At 38.2% G+C, this 14,557-nt stretch overlaps 1 protein-coding gene across 1 annotated transcript in view; it reads left to right on the top strand.

Annotated features, from left to right (window-relative positions):
* The window catches only part of LOC122346819 (regulatory-associated protein of mTOR-like), a 124,174-nt gene that overhangs the window by 93,624 nt on the left and 15,993 nt on the right, over positions 1 to 14,557 (top strand). The window contains 6 exon segments of the mRNA XM_043241673.1: positions 680 to 785; positions 1,843 to 1,957; positions 2,560 to 2,684; positions 2,782 to 2,883; positions 6,722 to 6,769; positions 9,097 to 9,172. Of these exon segments, the coding sequence (XP_043097608.1) occupies positions 680 to 785; positions 1,843 to 1,957; positions 2,560 to 2,684; positions 2,782 to 2,883; positions 6,722 to 6,769; positions 9,097 to 9,172 (572 nt within the window).

The following is a 14,557-nucleotide window of genomic DNA, read 5'->3' as shown; positions in this document are numbered from 1 at the left end:
GCAAGTAATCACAGTTACATGCTCACTGCTTCATTTCCATGGAAAAACAAATTATTGATTCTCATTAAGAGATTGATATGGAGCCCCAGAGCTCCAGGAAGAGAGACAGGTGTGATTTCTTACTCTGCTTGAGGAGTTTGGATTTAGGTTTGCGGCATGAGATCTTCTCTTCCCTGGAGCTCCTATCTAGAAGACTGGATCGATCAAGGATAATTAGCTGGGGCTGTGATTCTCTCTCTCTCAGGGCTTCAGCTCTGTGTGTGCATGAATTGAATACTTTATTTATATTGTTTTGCAGTTTTCTCATTCTTACAAATGAAGAGGCAGAATTTAGGGAGAGGAAGAAAGAACATCGCTCACTCTTTTTAGAAATTTAACAGACATGAAGGTATAGAGCGAGTGAGAGACTACAGTTACAGATGCTTTTTTTTAAGGGGAAAAAAACATAGAAGTTTGTGAAGTTTGCGTCTTTTATTATGTTGGTTTCCTCTTTATTACTGTGAAGTTCCTTTAAAACGATCTGTATTGTTTGAAGCACTTTATCAAAGTAATTTGACTTTACACAATGATGGTCTCTGGAGTTGTTGTTTTCACAACTGTCAATCACAGGTGATTGTGTGCTTTTCATTTTTGATGGTTTAAACAGGCTATTCATTCTTAATTCATTCTTTTCTTTCAGATTCCAGAGGAGCATGATTCGGAGAGTCAGGTTCGTAAGGAAAGAGAGTGGAGATTCTTACGCAATGCACGAGTACGCAGACAAAGCCAACGCATCACTCAAAGAGGTACTGGCTTCCAACTATAAAACCGCATGAAACTACGTAGTTCACAGAAAAATGAAAATTCTAAAATCATTTACCCTCGAGTAGTTCCAAATCTGTATGAATTTCAAAGAAAGTTTGTAACCAGGCTGTTTTGGGTCATCATCAAGTTTTTTTCTCTACTATGAAATCCAGTGATGACCAAAAACAGCCTGGTTACAAACGTTGTTCAAGATATCTTCATTTGTGTTTTTTGTATACAGGTGCACAGTAAAAAAAAAAAAAAAAATGTCCCCAATTATTTAATTAATTTAAAAGGTTTTTTTTAAACAAGGCTTGGTACTCATTTGCATATCTGGTATTCAATTCTAATCAAAGATAGGGGACATGACTGCTTAAATGTTATCAAGGAAAATTATTCTCAGGTCAGTATACGATATAATCTCCACTGACAGACAATAAAGCAAAAAGGGTCCAGCGACACCCCAGGTCTGCAGGAAGCATTTACCTGGAATGCTTTTAATCTCTGCGCATTTATTAGATGCTTTTTGTATCGTGGATTTCACAAAAATTATTTAATAATATACATTTAATGTGGATTTCTCAAGTGGAACTGGGTGAACCGTTTATAGTGTGGTTTAAAAGAAAGCAATGTGCTTTGCTCCCTGTCTAAAGTCAGCAGAGTCTCAAACAGAATGGCTAACATGCTTACGTCAGTGCCGGCACGCACACACACAAGTGTGCGCAGAACTGATTGCGTCAGAGCGGAGGATCCTGCTCACTCTCGTGTGTCTCTCTCCTTTCATCACTCTCTCTACCATCCCCCTCTCTGAAGCCAAGAGTGGGGCTGCCCTCATTCAGTCTAGCTGGAGGAACTGAATCAAATCCTGAATTCCCTCTGAGTTCCCTTCATGCATATTTTGTCTCTCATCTGCGATTCTCACACTGAAGTTCAGTAGTGTCACCCTTATTCATTTTCCTCAAGAACATGTAAACCAGAAGCCTGCTGTGGTCATTAATGAAGCTCAGCATTTCACTAATTAAACCTGTTCTAACTGATCTTTCCCTCTTGCGGTCTTAGGAGTGACACGGTTAGATGATCAGATCTTCATCAACAGAAACCCAGGTGTTCCATCAGTGGTAAAGTTTCATCCGTTTAACCCCTGCATCGCTGTAGCTGATAAAGACTCAATCTGGTTAGTGACTGTAACATAGTCTGTTTTTACTTTTTATTCCTGTGCATCACAACATTTCTGCCAAATTAAAAGCTTAAGGGTTTAACTCTTTTAAGTGAAGAACAAGAAATTAAGACAGCATTGTAATATTACTACTGTGGTGCGAAATAACAAAATTAAGTAATTAGACAGGTTACTTAATATCACAAAATTCGTGCAGTTTTCCTTTTTTTCTAATAAATTTGGTTTCCAAACACGGATTCATTGATTCTTTTTTCATCTCTCAGAAATATCCATCTCTGTAAAGATTTAAATATACATGGTAAAAATTGTAATTTGTTACCATGTATTGGTACGTTGTTGCAAATAAATAGAGATTATTAAATATAATACCTGAGAAAATCATGCTCTGATCATTTTTAACAAAAGTTAAGCTATGTTGCTCTTATGTGTAACATATATTGTAACATGCATTTTTTGAAGTTATCCGTTCATGAGTGGCATATATTTGGCATGTTAGTTACACTAATATTCTCTCTCAACTCAAACTATCAGTTTAGCTAGATGTGCATAGAAAGGCATTGTGAACTATTACAACTGCGTTGTGTGTATGTGTGGAACAGTTTTTGGGACTGGGAGAAAGGAGAGAGGTTGGATTATTTCTACAATGGGAACCCACGATACACACGTATTACAGCCATGGAGTACCTTAACGGACATGACTGCTCTCTTCTCCTCACTGCTACTGGTCAGTTCAACTAGCATTCATTTTCAAGCACACTTTGATCGCTTTCTCTTGTTTGTCGCTTTCTGTGCTGACATGCATCATGCCACTTTTTGTGCAGATGATGGAGCTTTGCGAATTTGGAAGAACTTTGCTGACCAGAGAAATCCCGAGATGGTCACAGCGTGGCAGGGGCTGTCGGACATGCTGCCCACTACACGAGGTTTGCTTTCACACTCGTATGCTCTCTGTGCGGATACCGCTCTTCTTCTGTCATCTGAGTTTCTTTTCCCCGTCTACTCTCTGCCCGGCCAGTGTTTGGAAAAAGTTGTCGAATTTCCAGTCTTCCTGCATGACTCGGGACTGTAGAGATGCCCATGGGTGCTCTGGTGCGAAAGCAGAATGTTGGTCATTATATTAGTTTTAGTTTTGTGGGTCTATTTCCAACTTCTTCAGTTTGCTTTCATATCGACAAACTAAACTCTAAATTGTTTATATTGGACAACATTTGTGTGAATGTACAGTATTTATAATTAACATTTATGTATGCATATTATTTGTACAATATGCTAATAATTAGCTTGCTTACGTTAGATGTATTTATATATTTTTTCAGTTATGCTTCTCATTTTTTCTATGATTAATATTAGTTGCATTTCTTTTCATTTCTTTACGTTTCATTTCTTAATATTATTTTCCTTTTTTCCTATATGTGTACAGACTGAATATCTTATGAAAAATAACTAAATAGTCACTAAAACTATCACTGCCAAACAATTGTTGTTGCATCTGTTGAAGAAGTTAAGCCTCTTCATATCAGATTACAAAACTGATGAGACTAAACCAAATAATATTATAGTCCCAGTGCCTTTTCATTATTCCAGGTGGATGATATTAAAGACATGACAAGCCTCATAGATAGTGGTGCTTACCTGCTTCATCTTTTATATCTAGAGAAATAACCTGGTATTTTACAAAATGAAACTGCACATTGAAATGAGCTGAAGGAGTCAAACTAGGACTGACACTAGAACTTGTCAGCAGTGGGGCTTATCACATCTTATCAGTTAAACCCAGTTGGACTCACAGACACACAGATTTTTTCCCAGCTGCCCTGTGGGGGATGCAGTCAGCCCCAACTTTGAGACACATTTTTTGGAATAGTTCACCTCATCCATACGCCATGCTGTTCAATCATAATTTTTGTGTTCTTTATTTCCATAGAACACAAAAGCAGAAATGATGGCTTTGGCATGCAGCACAGCTAGATATTAACTGTCACTGCCAAAAAGAACAAAAAAGCACCATAAAAGTAGTTCATATAACTAGATTTGCATGAGAAAGAGATTGAAATGCTGTTTGGATTTGTTCAAAATTTCATACTGCATAGTAGTGCTCTTTAAATACTGCGTGCTGCACAGTATGCAAATGTATGCATTAACTATACAGATGATCTGCTAGATCTACCAGTGTGTGCCATAAGTAAGTGCAAACTGTATCCCAGTCCATATTTATTTACCCTTGACGTGACTGGACTGACTGAAAACATATTTGCATAATGCCACAAAATAAAACATTGCATATTTTATAGTCTTTTAAACAGTGAAGGGTGTACCATAGCAAACACAGCCTTTGTGAGCTCTGTATGCCTGATGAATTCTTCTCATTTTAGTCAGTTCTTCAAGATACTGTAGAGCTGATCTCAGAAATGTCATTAAAACTGGTTTCTAGGACAGCTGCAGGGAGAAAGACTGGTGGCATAATCTGAGCCAGGTCATGGCTCCATCAGAACAGAAGATAGAAGGAAATCCTAGAATGTCCTTATGACCTTACCACTGACTCCTAACCAAATTTAAAATTGATGTATAAGATTTCTGCATGCGTGTTGTATATGTATCCATGCTGTGCGGCACTTTTACCTCCGTTTTAAAGTGAAATGGTTTCATTCCAAGAATGTTTAAGCAAAGGATCAGTAGCTTTTAATAGAAATCATAAACATTAGCGTCCTCCTTGGTTTCTGTAGCCCTCGTCATTACTGCTGTTTCTCATTACTGTTTTCCTTACCTACAGTAACAGCTGCTCAGACACTATTTTTCTTTCCTTCATTCACTTGAATAAATAACGTTTTGTGATTCCCCTGCAAAATCTACGTTTGCTTTGTCCTCTGTAATGTCTGTAAATACCTTTTTCATAGGAAAGGAGGAACAAGGCTTCTGTCAGCAGTATGACTGAAAATGATCACTTATTCACTCCCACCATGTCTTACCAAACTCCTGTTGCTTAATAGGTGCCATCTTCTGTAGACCAAATGGAGGCATTTTGTAGAATGTTTAATTAGTTCTTTTACATCCTTAGCATATAGTGAAAAAAGCACTATAAATATACTCCATACAAATAATAAGCCTTATACAGTATGTACGTTTTCTGCAGCCTTTTGATTTAACTCTGTCCTGATCATACACAACTCAACAAAGTAGCAGGCTTCCATGATTTTTAACCAGTTTGTGATTGAGATAAGTGGCGCAATATTTTGCAATATTTTACATTTATGCTTTCTATATCTGCAACATTGTGCAAGGAAGCCCCACCTAATCTAAAACTGCATTGTACCAATGTACAATTATTGCTAAAGGCCATTTTTCTCCTGTTTTACTTTTTGCCTGTTTGGCCTGATTCAGACAGCCATTGTTTCTCAAGGAACCTTTTTCAACATTTACAGTAGTTAATGTGTGATTTTATTGCCACCCAAATTCAGAATGCTGGTGTATTTCTCCCATCACTCTCATAAAAATCTGAATTAACTTTTGAGAAGCACCAAGGTCCTGTGGTAATTTAATTGTTGTCTGAATTTACATCTATTACTTTACAAGAAGAAAAACACAAGAAGACTTTCACTGTTGAAATCCTTGTTCATAATTGCCAAATGCTGTACTCTAACTTTTGTACTTTGCTGTAATTTGCGTGAATATTTTTTTTTTTTACTGAAATTGCTGGAAAGTATTTACAAGAATAAGTAAGGAGCTGTTCCGAACAAAAGCAGGAAGGGGTCGAAAAGCATATAAACATTTGCAATGGTTGATTATTATAGCAACACTATGCAATACAAGTTTGTAATATTTATAATATTTATATTTATAAAAATATTTATTATAAAAAAATTATGCATACAAATATAATTTAAAAGCCACATTTTGCATGTCTCCTTAATCAGTCACATCTAATTTAACTTTCGTCAGCTTTCTTAGTAGAGACTCCAAAAAATAATAAAATAATATAGCTGTGAAAATAACTCAGTGAATGACTTTTCTCACAATAAAACCTAATGCCAGGAGATCATCTCAGTCACGTACTTCAGACCGCCAAGAAGATTCTCGAGCTTCTGGCTTTCCTGTAGAACTCCTGCACATATGTGCTACTTTAAGATGGATGAGCAAGTTTTGGCTCTGAGAACTGATTTCAGCCTTGCTATTCGGCTCCTGTGAGAAAACCTGATTTACTTGGCAGATGCCATGCTGGGAAACCACAGCCTTGTTCTCCCTCTCTTTCCTGCAGCGTGTGGATGTAGATAAGATATGGGGTGAATTAAATTCAGGTGGAAAAAGTGTGGATCATGTCTCTGTGTGTGTGTGTGTGTGTGTGCATGCTCGAGAAAGAGAGAGAGAAAGAGAGCGAGCCTGTTTCCATTTAAAACTGTGTGTGTCTGTGTCTAATAAGCCCAGTCCCAAATGCTGCCCTGAATCCTTGTGCCACATGTAATTCCACCTAAAGTGTAGATACTCTAAGTATGCACTGAGAGTGCACGGTAACCACTGTGGAGGCATTCTCTGGCCTCCTTCTGAAAGCTAAATTTAAAGATGAAACACCCTATATAGATTTTTCTGGCGTTTATATAAAAGCTATTGCAAGACTACAGTTGTGCATGAAATGCCCTATTTGGGACAGGGTGCTGGTATGTGTTTACATGTCTGCTAACATGGTGGTGTCTTCTGGCTGATAAACTGACTGGCCCTGCTGACCTCCTTCCTGTGCCCTTCCCCTCTCTTCCTCTTCTCCTTTCACAGGTTTGGCCCGGCGGGTCTCAATCTATCTTGACAGAAGTAAGCAGGGAGGTGAGTGCTTCTCTCTCTTCTTTTCCTTCACCTCTGTTTGGTGTTTGCACATGTGACGTGAGCATCTAATGTTTTCCCATTCCTGATTATAGCCTAACATTTCCCCTCTGCATTCTTCTGATTGGCTCTTTTAATTCTTATTTCAGTTCTGATTGGTGGAAATCAAAGCTTGCCAGTATTTTTTTCTTATTTATTTTAAGCACTATTTTTGGTGAAAAATATGCACTTATTTCAGTGTCGTGCTCAATTTAGTTGATGAAAGCAAAAATAAATTAGATCAAATTTCCAAACGCACAGAAGATATAAAGGCTGTGGGAATTTATAAATGATGAACATAACATTTTTGTTGAAATTTGTACATTTTAGTGAGCTTTTGCTATTGTTTATTGGGAACACACGCCGAGCAAAGATAACGAGTCCATAAACTTGGCTTAGTGGTTCTTGACATCATCATAATGTATGTTTGTCTTTCCAGCAGTAATCCGTGTACCACACAGGTGTATACTTTATAATGGTAACACACACCTATTTGTGTCTTCTGTTATGCTTATGAGCATGCATATTACCAGAATATTATTCATTTAGTAAAGCACATTTATAAGTTAATATATTACTACCTATTTACGATCTTAGTTTCATTGTCTCTGGCCCTACTTCAGTGCCTAAGCTTAACACCAGTTAATAAGCAGCAAATAGGGGCAATGCATTGAGGGAATGCCATAGTTAATAGTGAAGAAGTACTCCTATTGAAAAGTGTTATAATGTTTAATGATAAGAATAATTACATATTGCTTCGTAAAGAAGTGGTATGTTTTCATATATATATACATATATACATATATATATACATATACATGAGCAAACTGAAAATTCATAGACAAACTAAATTATGATGAATGTGTTTCATAGTAGTTTCTGATGTGAGCTTTGTTTTCTCCATTTATACCAGCAGTGTTTGAGGGGTTTCTTCCACATTGATTTTTGATAGACAGCAGAAAGTTTCGTAGGCAGTAGTGCCGTTGGACATCCAGCATACCCGATCCACATAACTTTTGGCCGTGTTTGGAACACTGATAAAGGGCGTTTCTTAATACGACTGAACAGAACGTAGCATCGACAGCCAGCCGTCGAACTGATCTCAGCGTTTCAGATCGTCAGACCTTCTCTGTCCTTCAGAAGAGGGTCGAGGCGCAACAGCAAAGAAGCTTGCAAATTGGAAGTTGGTTTGCCTGCTTGTTCCAGAGATCAGGCAATAAGCCGAAAGACGGAAAGTCGCATGATTAGCGCCGTCAACGATCGAACTCAACTCAAGTTCTTCACTTCCAGTTCGTTTCAATCGTTCACTTTCGAACTCAGCATTTTCAGCTGGGAATGCGAACAAATGAAGCAGCTCAAAGTTCGCCTCAACAGCACGTGCCTCAATAATACAATGTACAACCACGGGAGCCAGGCGAATTAAATAAGGTCATTTTACTGCAATCGCATATTATCTCCTTTTCTGCTGTAACAAAGCAGCGTCGTTAAGTGTTTTTCAGTGTGAACCATTGCAATTATTTATACATAAAAACGTTATAGAATAAGTCTGCGCAGCGCAATTTCGTGTATTTTATATGTAGACACTGCAATTGGTTATCTCCAGTGAAAACAAATTACCATGCCACAGATATTATATTCTAAAGAGATTGTTAAGCAAAGTGAGCTATAGAGAAATAACTTGTAAGAGTGTACCATTTGGGATTTACCTTTGAAAACCAGTTAAAATCACTGACAACACTTGTTTATTTTATTCATTTATTCTTATTATTACATTCATATTTTCGTACATCATCTACAGTTGCCGTTCATAATTTATATCTTCAGCACACCGACGTGTTCGTTTGTACTACACGACATATACCGGGGCAATCTCATTGATCACAATGAAATCAGTTTATCTGATTGCGTCGGCAACGGCTTGTCACTTAATCTCGACTGCCGTGCTTAGTCGTAATTCGTTGCCTTTTTTGTTTTTTTGTTTTGCAGTGAGCTTTGTAATTCTCCATCTTCGTTTCATATCACTCCGTGACTGGTAGTGCACTGCAGAACTCTTGTGTTATCAGTAGCTGCAAGCTAAAAGGTTCATTCATGTTTGTTGTTCTGATCTGTGTTATCTAAATCCCATATTTGCTTTTGATTTAAATTCTTTTATTTATCGTCAGTGGCCCTGTAGGTGTGCGCTTTGAGAATTGTTGCATTTGTCATCAATATCTTATCATGACGTGTATGATACGTTCGAGAGTTATGTGAGCTTGATTGTGTACAGCCATCTGGTGTTTTCTGTTGCGCAGGTATGGTGGTGATCGGGAGCAGGAGACCGGCCTTCGATGACGCCAGGATGTTAGAGTCGCATTTATTTCGGGACAGGTAGCGAAAGTCGAAAGTGTTTGAGCACAGACACACACACAAATACACATCATTCCAATGATGACTAACGCCATTTATACACAAAATCTGTACTATGTTACAAACAGTTTCGCTCTTTTTTCTTCTCTGGCGCCTTCGTTTTCTCTTTTCGTGTTCTCAGCATGAATACCATTGTGCCGCAGAATCATCTGTGTTTCAAATATTTTGCTCAAATCTGAAATTTAAAGCTGGCACAACATTTGCAGTGAAACAAACACTGAGCAATGCAGTAAAACATTGTACAATATTGAAATGATCCATTGATAATGATTGTAATATTATATTACACCCAGTATTGGACTGCATCACACACAAAAAATTAATAGCTGTGGAAACAATAAAATCTTCATAAATGCACATAGTTGTCACTTTTAAATTCGGGTCTGACGTCGCTGGCTACTGAAAGGCTTTATAAATCCAGATATCTGTACTCTTCCAATGTCTGGCTTGCTTGTAGCTTAGGGTGCCAGAAAGGTCAGGAGCAGACAGTTAGACCAGCTCAAGTCATGTGCCAGCTGTCACTAGTAGCCGCAGTCTGACGGATGTTCGGGCAGCGACCTGAATGGGCCTACGACGGTGTGTGTCGGCATTTCAGATCTTCGTTCGCAATCACTGGGCCCTGGTCAAACACGCCATACCACTCGGAATTTCATTAATAAAACAGTTCGGCAGATCATTGCTAACAATCGAGAAGGAGATGGATCATAGTGGCCTGCTGTTAAGCCTTAGAGAATCAAACAGCTGAATCGTTCTCTGAGCATCTTTGGTGCCAAAGTCAGGTTACCGAATCGAGCAATGTATTCGGCGTCTTCGATGTGTTGTCGTTACCGGTAGCGACCAACGATAGTCTAAAATTTTCAACTTCGTTAGACAGTGTCCAGTTACTTCGTTCAGCACATTTCGAGTTTTACTTCGTTACTTGTTCGGTTGATAAAAGTATTTGCAATAGTAACCGGTTGTTCACAACCACAGGCACTGGCCCATAAATTTCCATGAGAAACATAGGTCAGTTATGTGCAGCTCATGAACATTTAAATAATGCTAATGTAATACTTCTCTGAAAGTGCTGTAAGTATTTCGAATGTTCAAGATTAAAACAGCAAGACGCCAGTTTTTCTTCAGCCTTAGCTACGCACCTTTACTCATTTTCAAATTTCACAAAGCCATTCTCGGCTATTTCGAACACATCAGCCACGCTCCTTGAGAGCCTGTTGTAGTTCGCGTCACGTACTTACTTTCTTGAATTGAGTCCTGCGCCATATTCTCGACAGTTACAGTTTGTCACAGATTTTCTGCCTCTGCAACATCTGTATCATATCACACCAGTTCAGTTAAAGGTTGTCAGACTACTTTTGTACTCGCCACTATTTAGTTGCTGTGTCACCAGAATACCGCATACTTTCTTCTCTGCAGTTAATAAAGATGACAAAGGTTGTTGAAATCTGTCTTTGAAAGCTCTCTGTTTACTATGTTGAACAAAAATTTTTTCGTCCTTTATCGCGCGTCAATAATGAACTATCAATTTGTTCAACAGTCGCAACCTTATTAAAGATTCTGAATGGGCTCCGAAAGTTCACAGAAATGGCAGTAGTGGTGAAAGCTACCTTCAAAGTCTTATTCATCGCGTTTCGTTGTTTTCAGAAGAGTCAATGTTGTCAACCCACTGGCAGTTTCTCTGCGATCCGTGTTAAAAACAGCGCCGCCTGTACTGTAACATACCATCAGAGATCTTCGTCGTGCGACGATTCCATAGAAGAACGATCGCAGCTGTCGCGAGCGCCGTAGTGAGTCGAGACACACATTATCGTCAGTGTCGCTTTCCCGCACACACTTCATTTAAAAATATTACCGTGTATGCCTATTCACAGCTCAGTTCTTCTTTCGTAGTAGCACGATGCGCTGACTGGTACTGCAATCACTCAATATTCTGCAGACGGCAAAGTGACGAGTCATCATTCAGCCCGCGCCGCCGCTGCGAGATCGCTTATACATATCAATACACCCATTATGCAACATTTCGTCGCTTAGAAAAAATACAAAGGCAAATAAAGCAGATCAAGACTCCTTCTAACCGATTACACGAACTGTGTCACGCAGTATGTTCGCAGCAGACAGATTACCTTCAAAAACAACATTTGTTGATTGCTGCGACTTGGATTAACGATGATGCTTTTTTGCACACGTACATTGTTTTCGCTACGCATGTTGCAAATTCTTGGCCACAACAGCATTCAGCCACGCAGTTAATACTTCACATTCGCGAACTGAGTGCCAGTGCAGAGAAGAATCACGTTACATGCTTACATAGCCCTAAGTTCTGCGTCAGTTGACAAAATGTTATATGTTCCTCGCAGAATCATGTTCGTCATTTCAGATAGAGCAATAACAGCAGTGAATACCAGTCTCCGATATGCTTAGTAACTTATGCTTTTGTTCTTCTTGCTCTCCTCTCTTCTTCACTAACAGTTTATAGCCGTATAACTCAATGGGGATGTATCACAACACAAGCCATGATTTGTTTTGACGGGCAGAGACTGAGCTATCAGCTGCCTGGTTTCACTTACTGGGTAAGATGTGATATCCGAATGCAGATGGTCTAGAAAGCTGATTTGAAACTGGTCTGTCGTTACTAAATTAAAAGAGTCAAACTGGGTTATTAAAGCAATCACCATTACTGAAGCTGGCTGCGGGCAATGCTTCAACAGGCGGAGCGATATACCACTGTGGTATGGTTTCGCACCTTTAATAAAATATTAGAAAAATAAAAATAGCAGGTCTTCATTTTGCTTACCCTGCGCGTAATGACTGGCGCTGGCAGATGTTCAGGCTTCATCAGCAGAAGAGATCAGACACGACGACGACCACCTCCGCCGCCTCGATGTAATGACTCCGTGTAACAACACAATGAATGTCTGAAGAAGCCGTTGAACTCACGACGACTATATTGTGTCCATTATTATTGGCTGTTGATTCTCGTCATGGGCTTCCTCATTATGAATTAATATCAGAGCGTAATATTTAAAACCGTACATAAAGATCTAAAAACAAATTTTTTATATTTCGTTGTCTGGCCAATTTTTTCTGGAATCGACACCTTCTCTGCAAAGTCGAGTAGTGTCAACTCGACAGATGTTGTGAGTCGACGAATCTCTCCCTGCCTCTGTGTCGCCCAGCAGCCAGTGGGCGCCTTCTGAGTTTCAGTGCCCGTCAGCACTTCGTTGAAGCACAAAGCTGACAACCTTCGTCAATCTGCCGTAGATCCACAGTTTTTTAGTGTGTATTTTCGTGCGAAGAACAGTTAACAGATGTCGCAGCTTATCGCCAACACAACTCCACGCATGTTTCACCAATATCAATAACATCAACACACATCATTGTTACTCAAGTTAAATTTTCTGCACAACACAATATTTTATTGTAGTTTATTACTAAATTTGTCTGATAGTCATTGCACATGATAGGTATGTTAAAATTATTTGTTCATGCTCAGCACTGTGGAGTTCGTATAAATATTTTTTTTTTAAAGATAAGCTTAAAAATCGTATTAAAAGAGTAAGTAGATTAATAACAAGAAATATAAAGACGAGAGAGTGAGCTTGTCATTTGTTTTTACTTCCATACAATCTGTGTTAAAGACTGTTTTTTTTTTTTTTTGCATTAAAATTATATAATGTTTTTTCTTGTCATTGACATATTACTAAGACAGAGAGCTCAGTCTAGTTATTAATGAAGCTCATGCGTAGCTCATTTGTAGCACCATTACTAGTCTTTCTGAGCAGTGGTCAACATTCATCACATCACCACAGCAGACCGGTTTTTCAAGCAGATTCATATGTAACGTTGCAGATTGTTCATTTGGTTTTTAAAATTGAAGATGGTATCGTTGTTAGTGAAAAATGAGCGCAAAGTTGACGGCACAGAAAAATGTTCATTTCGCATTTTCAGCACTTTCACTTTGCCTGGGAGTCACCAATAAACAGTTCGTTGCTCGCAGAGACATAAAGATTAGCGTGGGAACAGCCCAGTCATCGCACACTTCATTCGCTCAACGCATCGCTAAGTCTGACCAGTCATTTTGCTTCCGTGTTTAAACAGCTTCACAGAGGTCATCTGCAAAACACCGTGCACAATTTAGCCTGTTATTAGAATCAAATGAAAGTGTTTATTAAAAGCTGAGCGGCAGCCAATCCATGAGCAATATTTGCGAAGTTCAGCATTTTGCTGAAGAATTTTTATTATTTTTATTATTTGTTATTTATTTTTATACAGTTTTGGCTCTCTTCATTCTTCTTTTTTAGAATGAAAGATATTATCAGATATTTTTTTTATATCTCTTTCATTCAATATTGGGACTGTGTACCTTAAGATTTAATGAATTTTAAAAACACATAGGTTTAACAGAACATGCGGTATGTAAACGATTCTGTTTTAATATTTGGGTGAATATCTTCGTATGCTAGCAAACAGTGGAGCCTTCGTTTGTCATTTTTTGTTTAACAGACGTTGATTATTTGGAAAGTACATAATGTGAATAAATTTATTAGTATGCTGCGAGAGTTGTAAACAGCAGTTAACACAAGTTCAGAGAACAGACGGAAATGGCTTTTGTACAAGTTTCGATCAGAGCGTGTTTTGTTTAGCTGACGTTTTCTTTCCTTTCATTACAGCCCTAAGTAAAACTTTTGTTGTGAGGTGATCATGAACTATATACCCAGTCATAGTTGAGCCTTCAGGAGAACACAGTCAATATCAGATTACATTTCAATAATAAATGTCAGATATATTGAAAGATAATGAATTGGGAATATGCTTTGTGCTCACTCAGGAGCTACATTGATCTTCAAAGTCTCGAGTTTGCTGTTCAGGTCATTTGAGCATATCGAAGGTAAAACACTTGTGCGTAGTTTTTCATCATCTTTAGTGCTTTACTGTGTCACGATGATGTCATGTATGATCGGCTTGACTATACCTTCGAAAATTCATTCTAACCGCGCCAGGTGCCATGTTGCTTGTAACTGGTCAATATTCGTATTTTATTTATTCAGACAATTTTTCTTCCGCTTAATCTCTTCATTTCTTGTCCTTTTATTTGTGTTTTATTATTTTCTGTTGCTGCTGCACATCATAGTATAGGAGCACTTTATTGAACACACTTGTTTTCTTTGGACATTTATTTTATTCAAGAGATTCTGTTTGAAGCACTATTGCGAACTTAAACGATGATGTTATTTTTATCAGACAGTCGTTTTTTCAGTTATCAGAGTTAGATGGTTTCAGCCACTGAAATCACCGTTTCATTAACTGTGTTTGGTTTTAACATCTAAAGAAAAAAGATAAATAAGTCAA

The sequence above is a fragment of the Puntigrus tetrazona genome, chromosome 6 (assembly GCF_018831695.1).
Source record: "Puntigrus tetrazona isolate hp1 chromosome 6, ASM1883169v1, whole genome shotgun sequence".
NCBI lineage: Eukaryota > Metazoa > Chordata > Actinopteri > Cypriniformes > Cyprinidae > Puntigrus > Puntigrus tetrazona.
The sequence above is the reverse complement of the archived record's forward strand: the minus strand, read 5'-3'. Positions and strand labels throughout refer to the sequence as shown.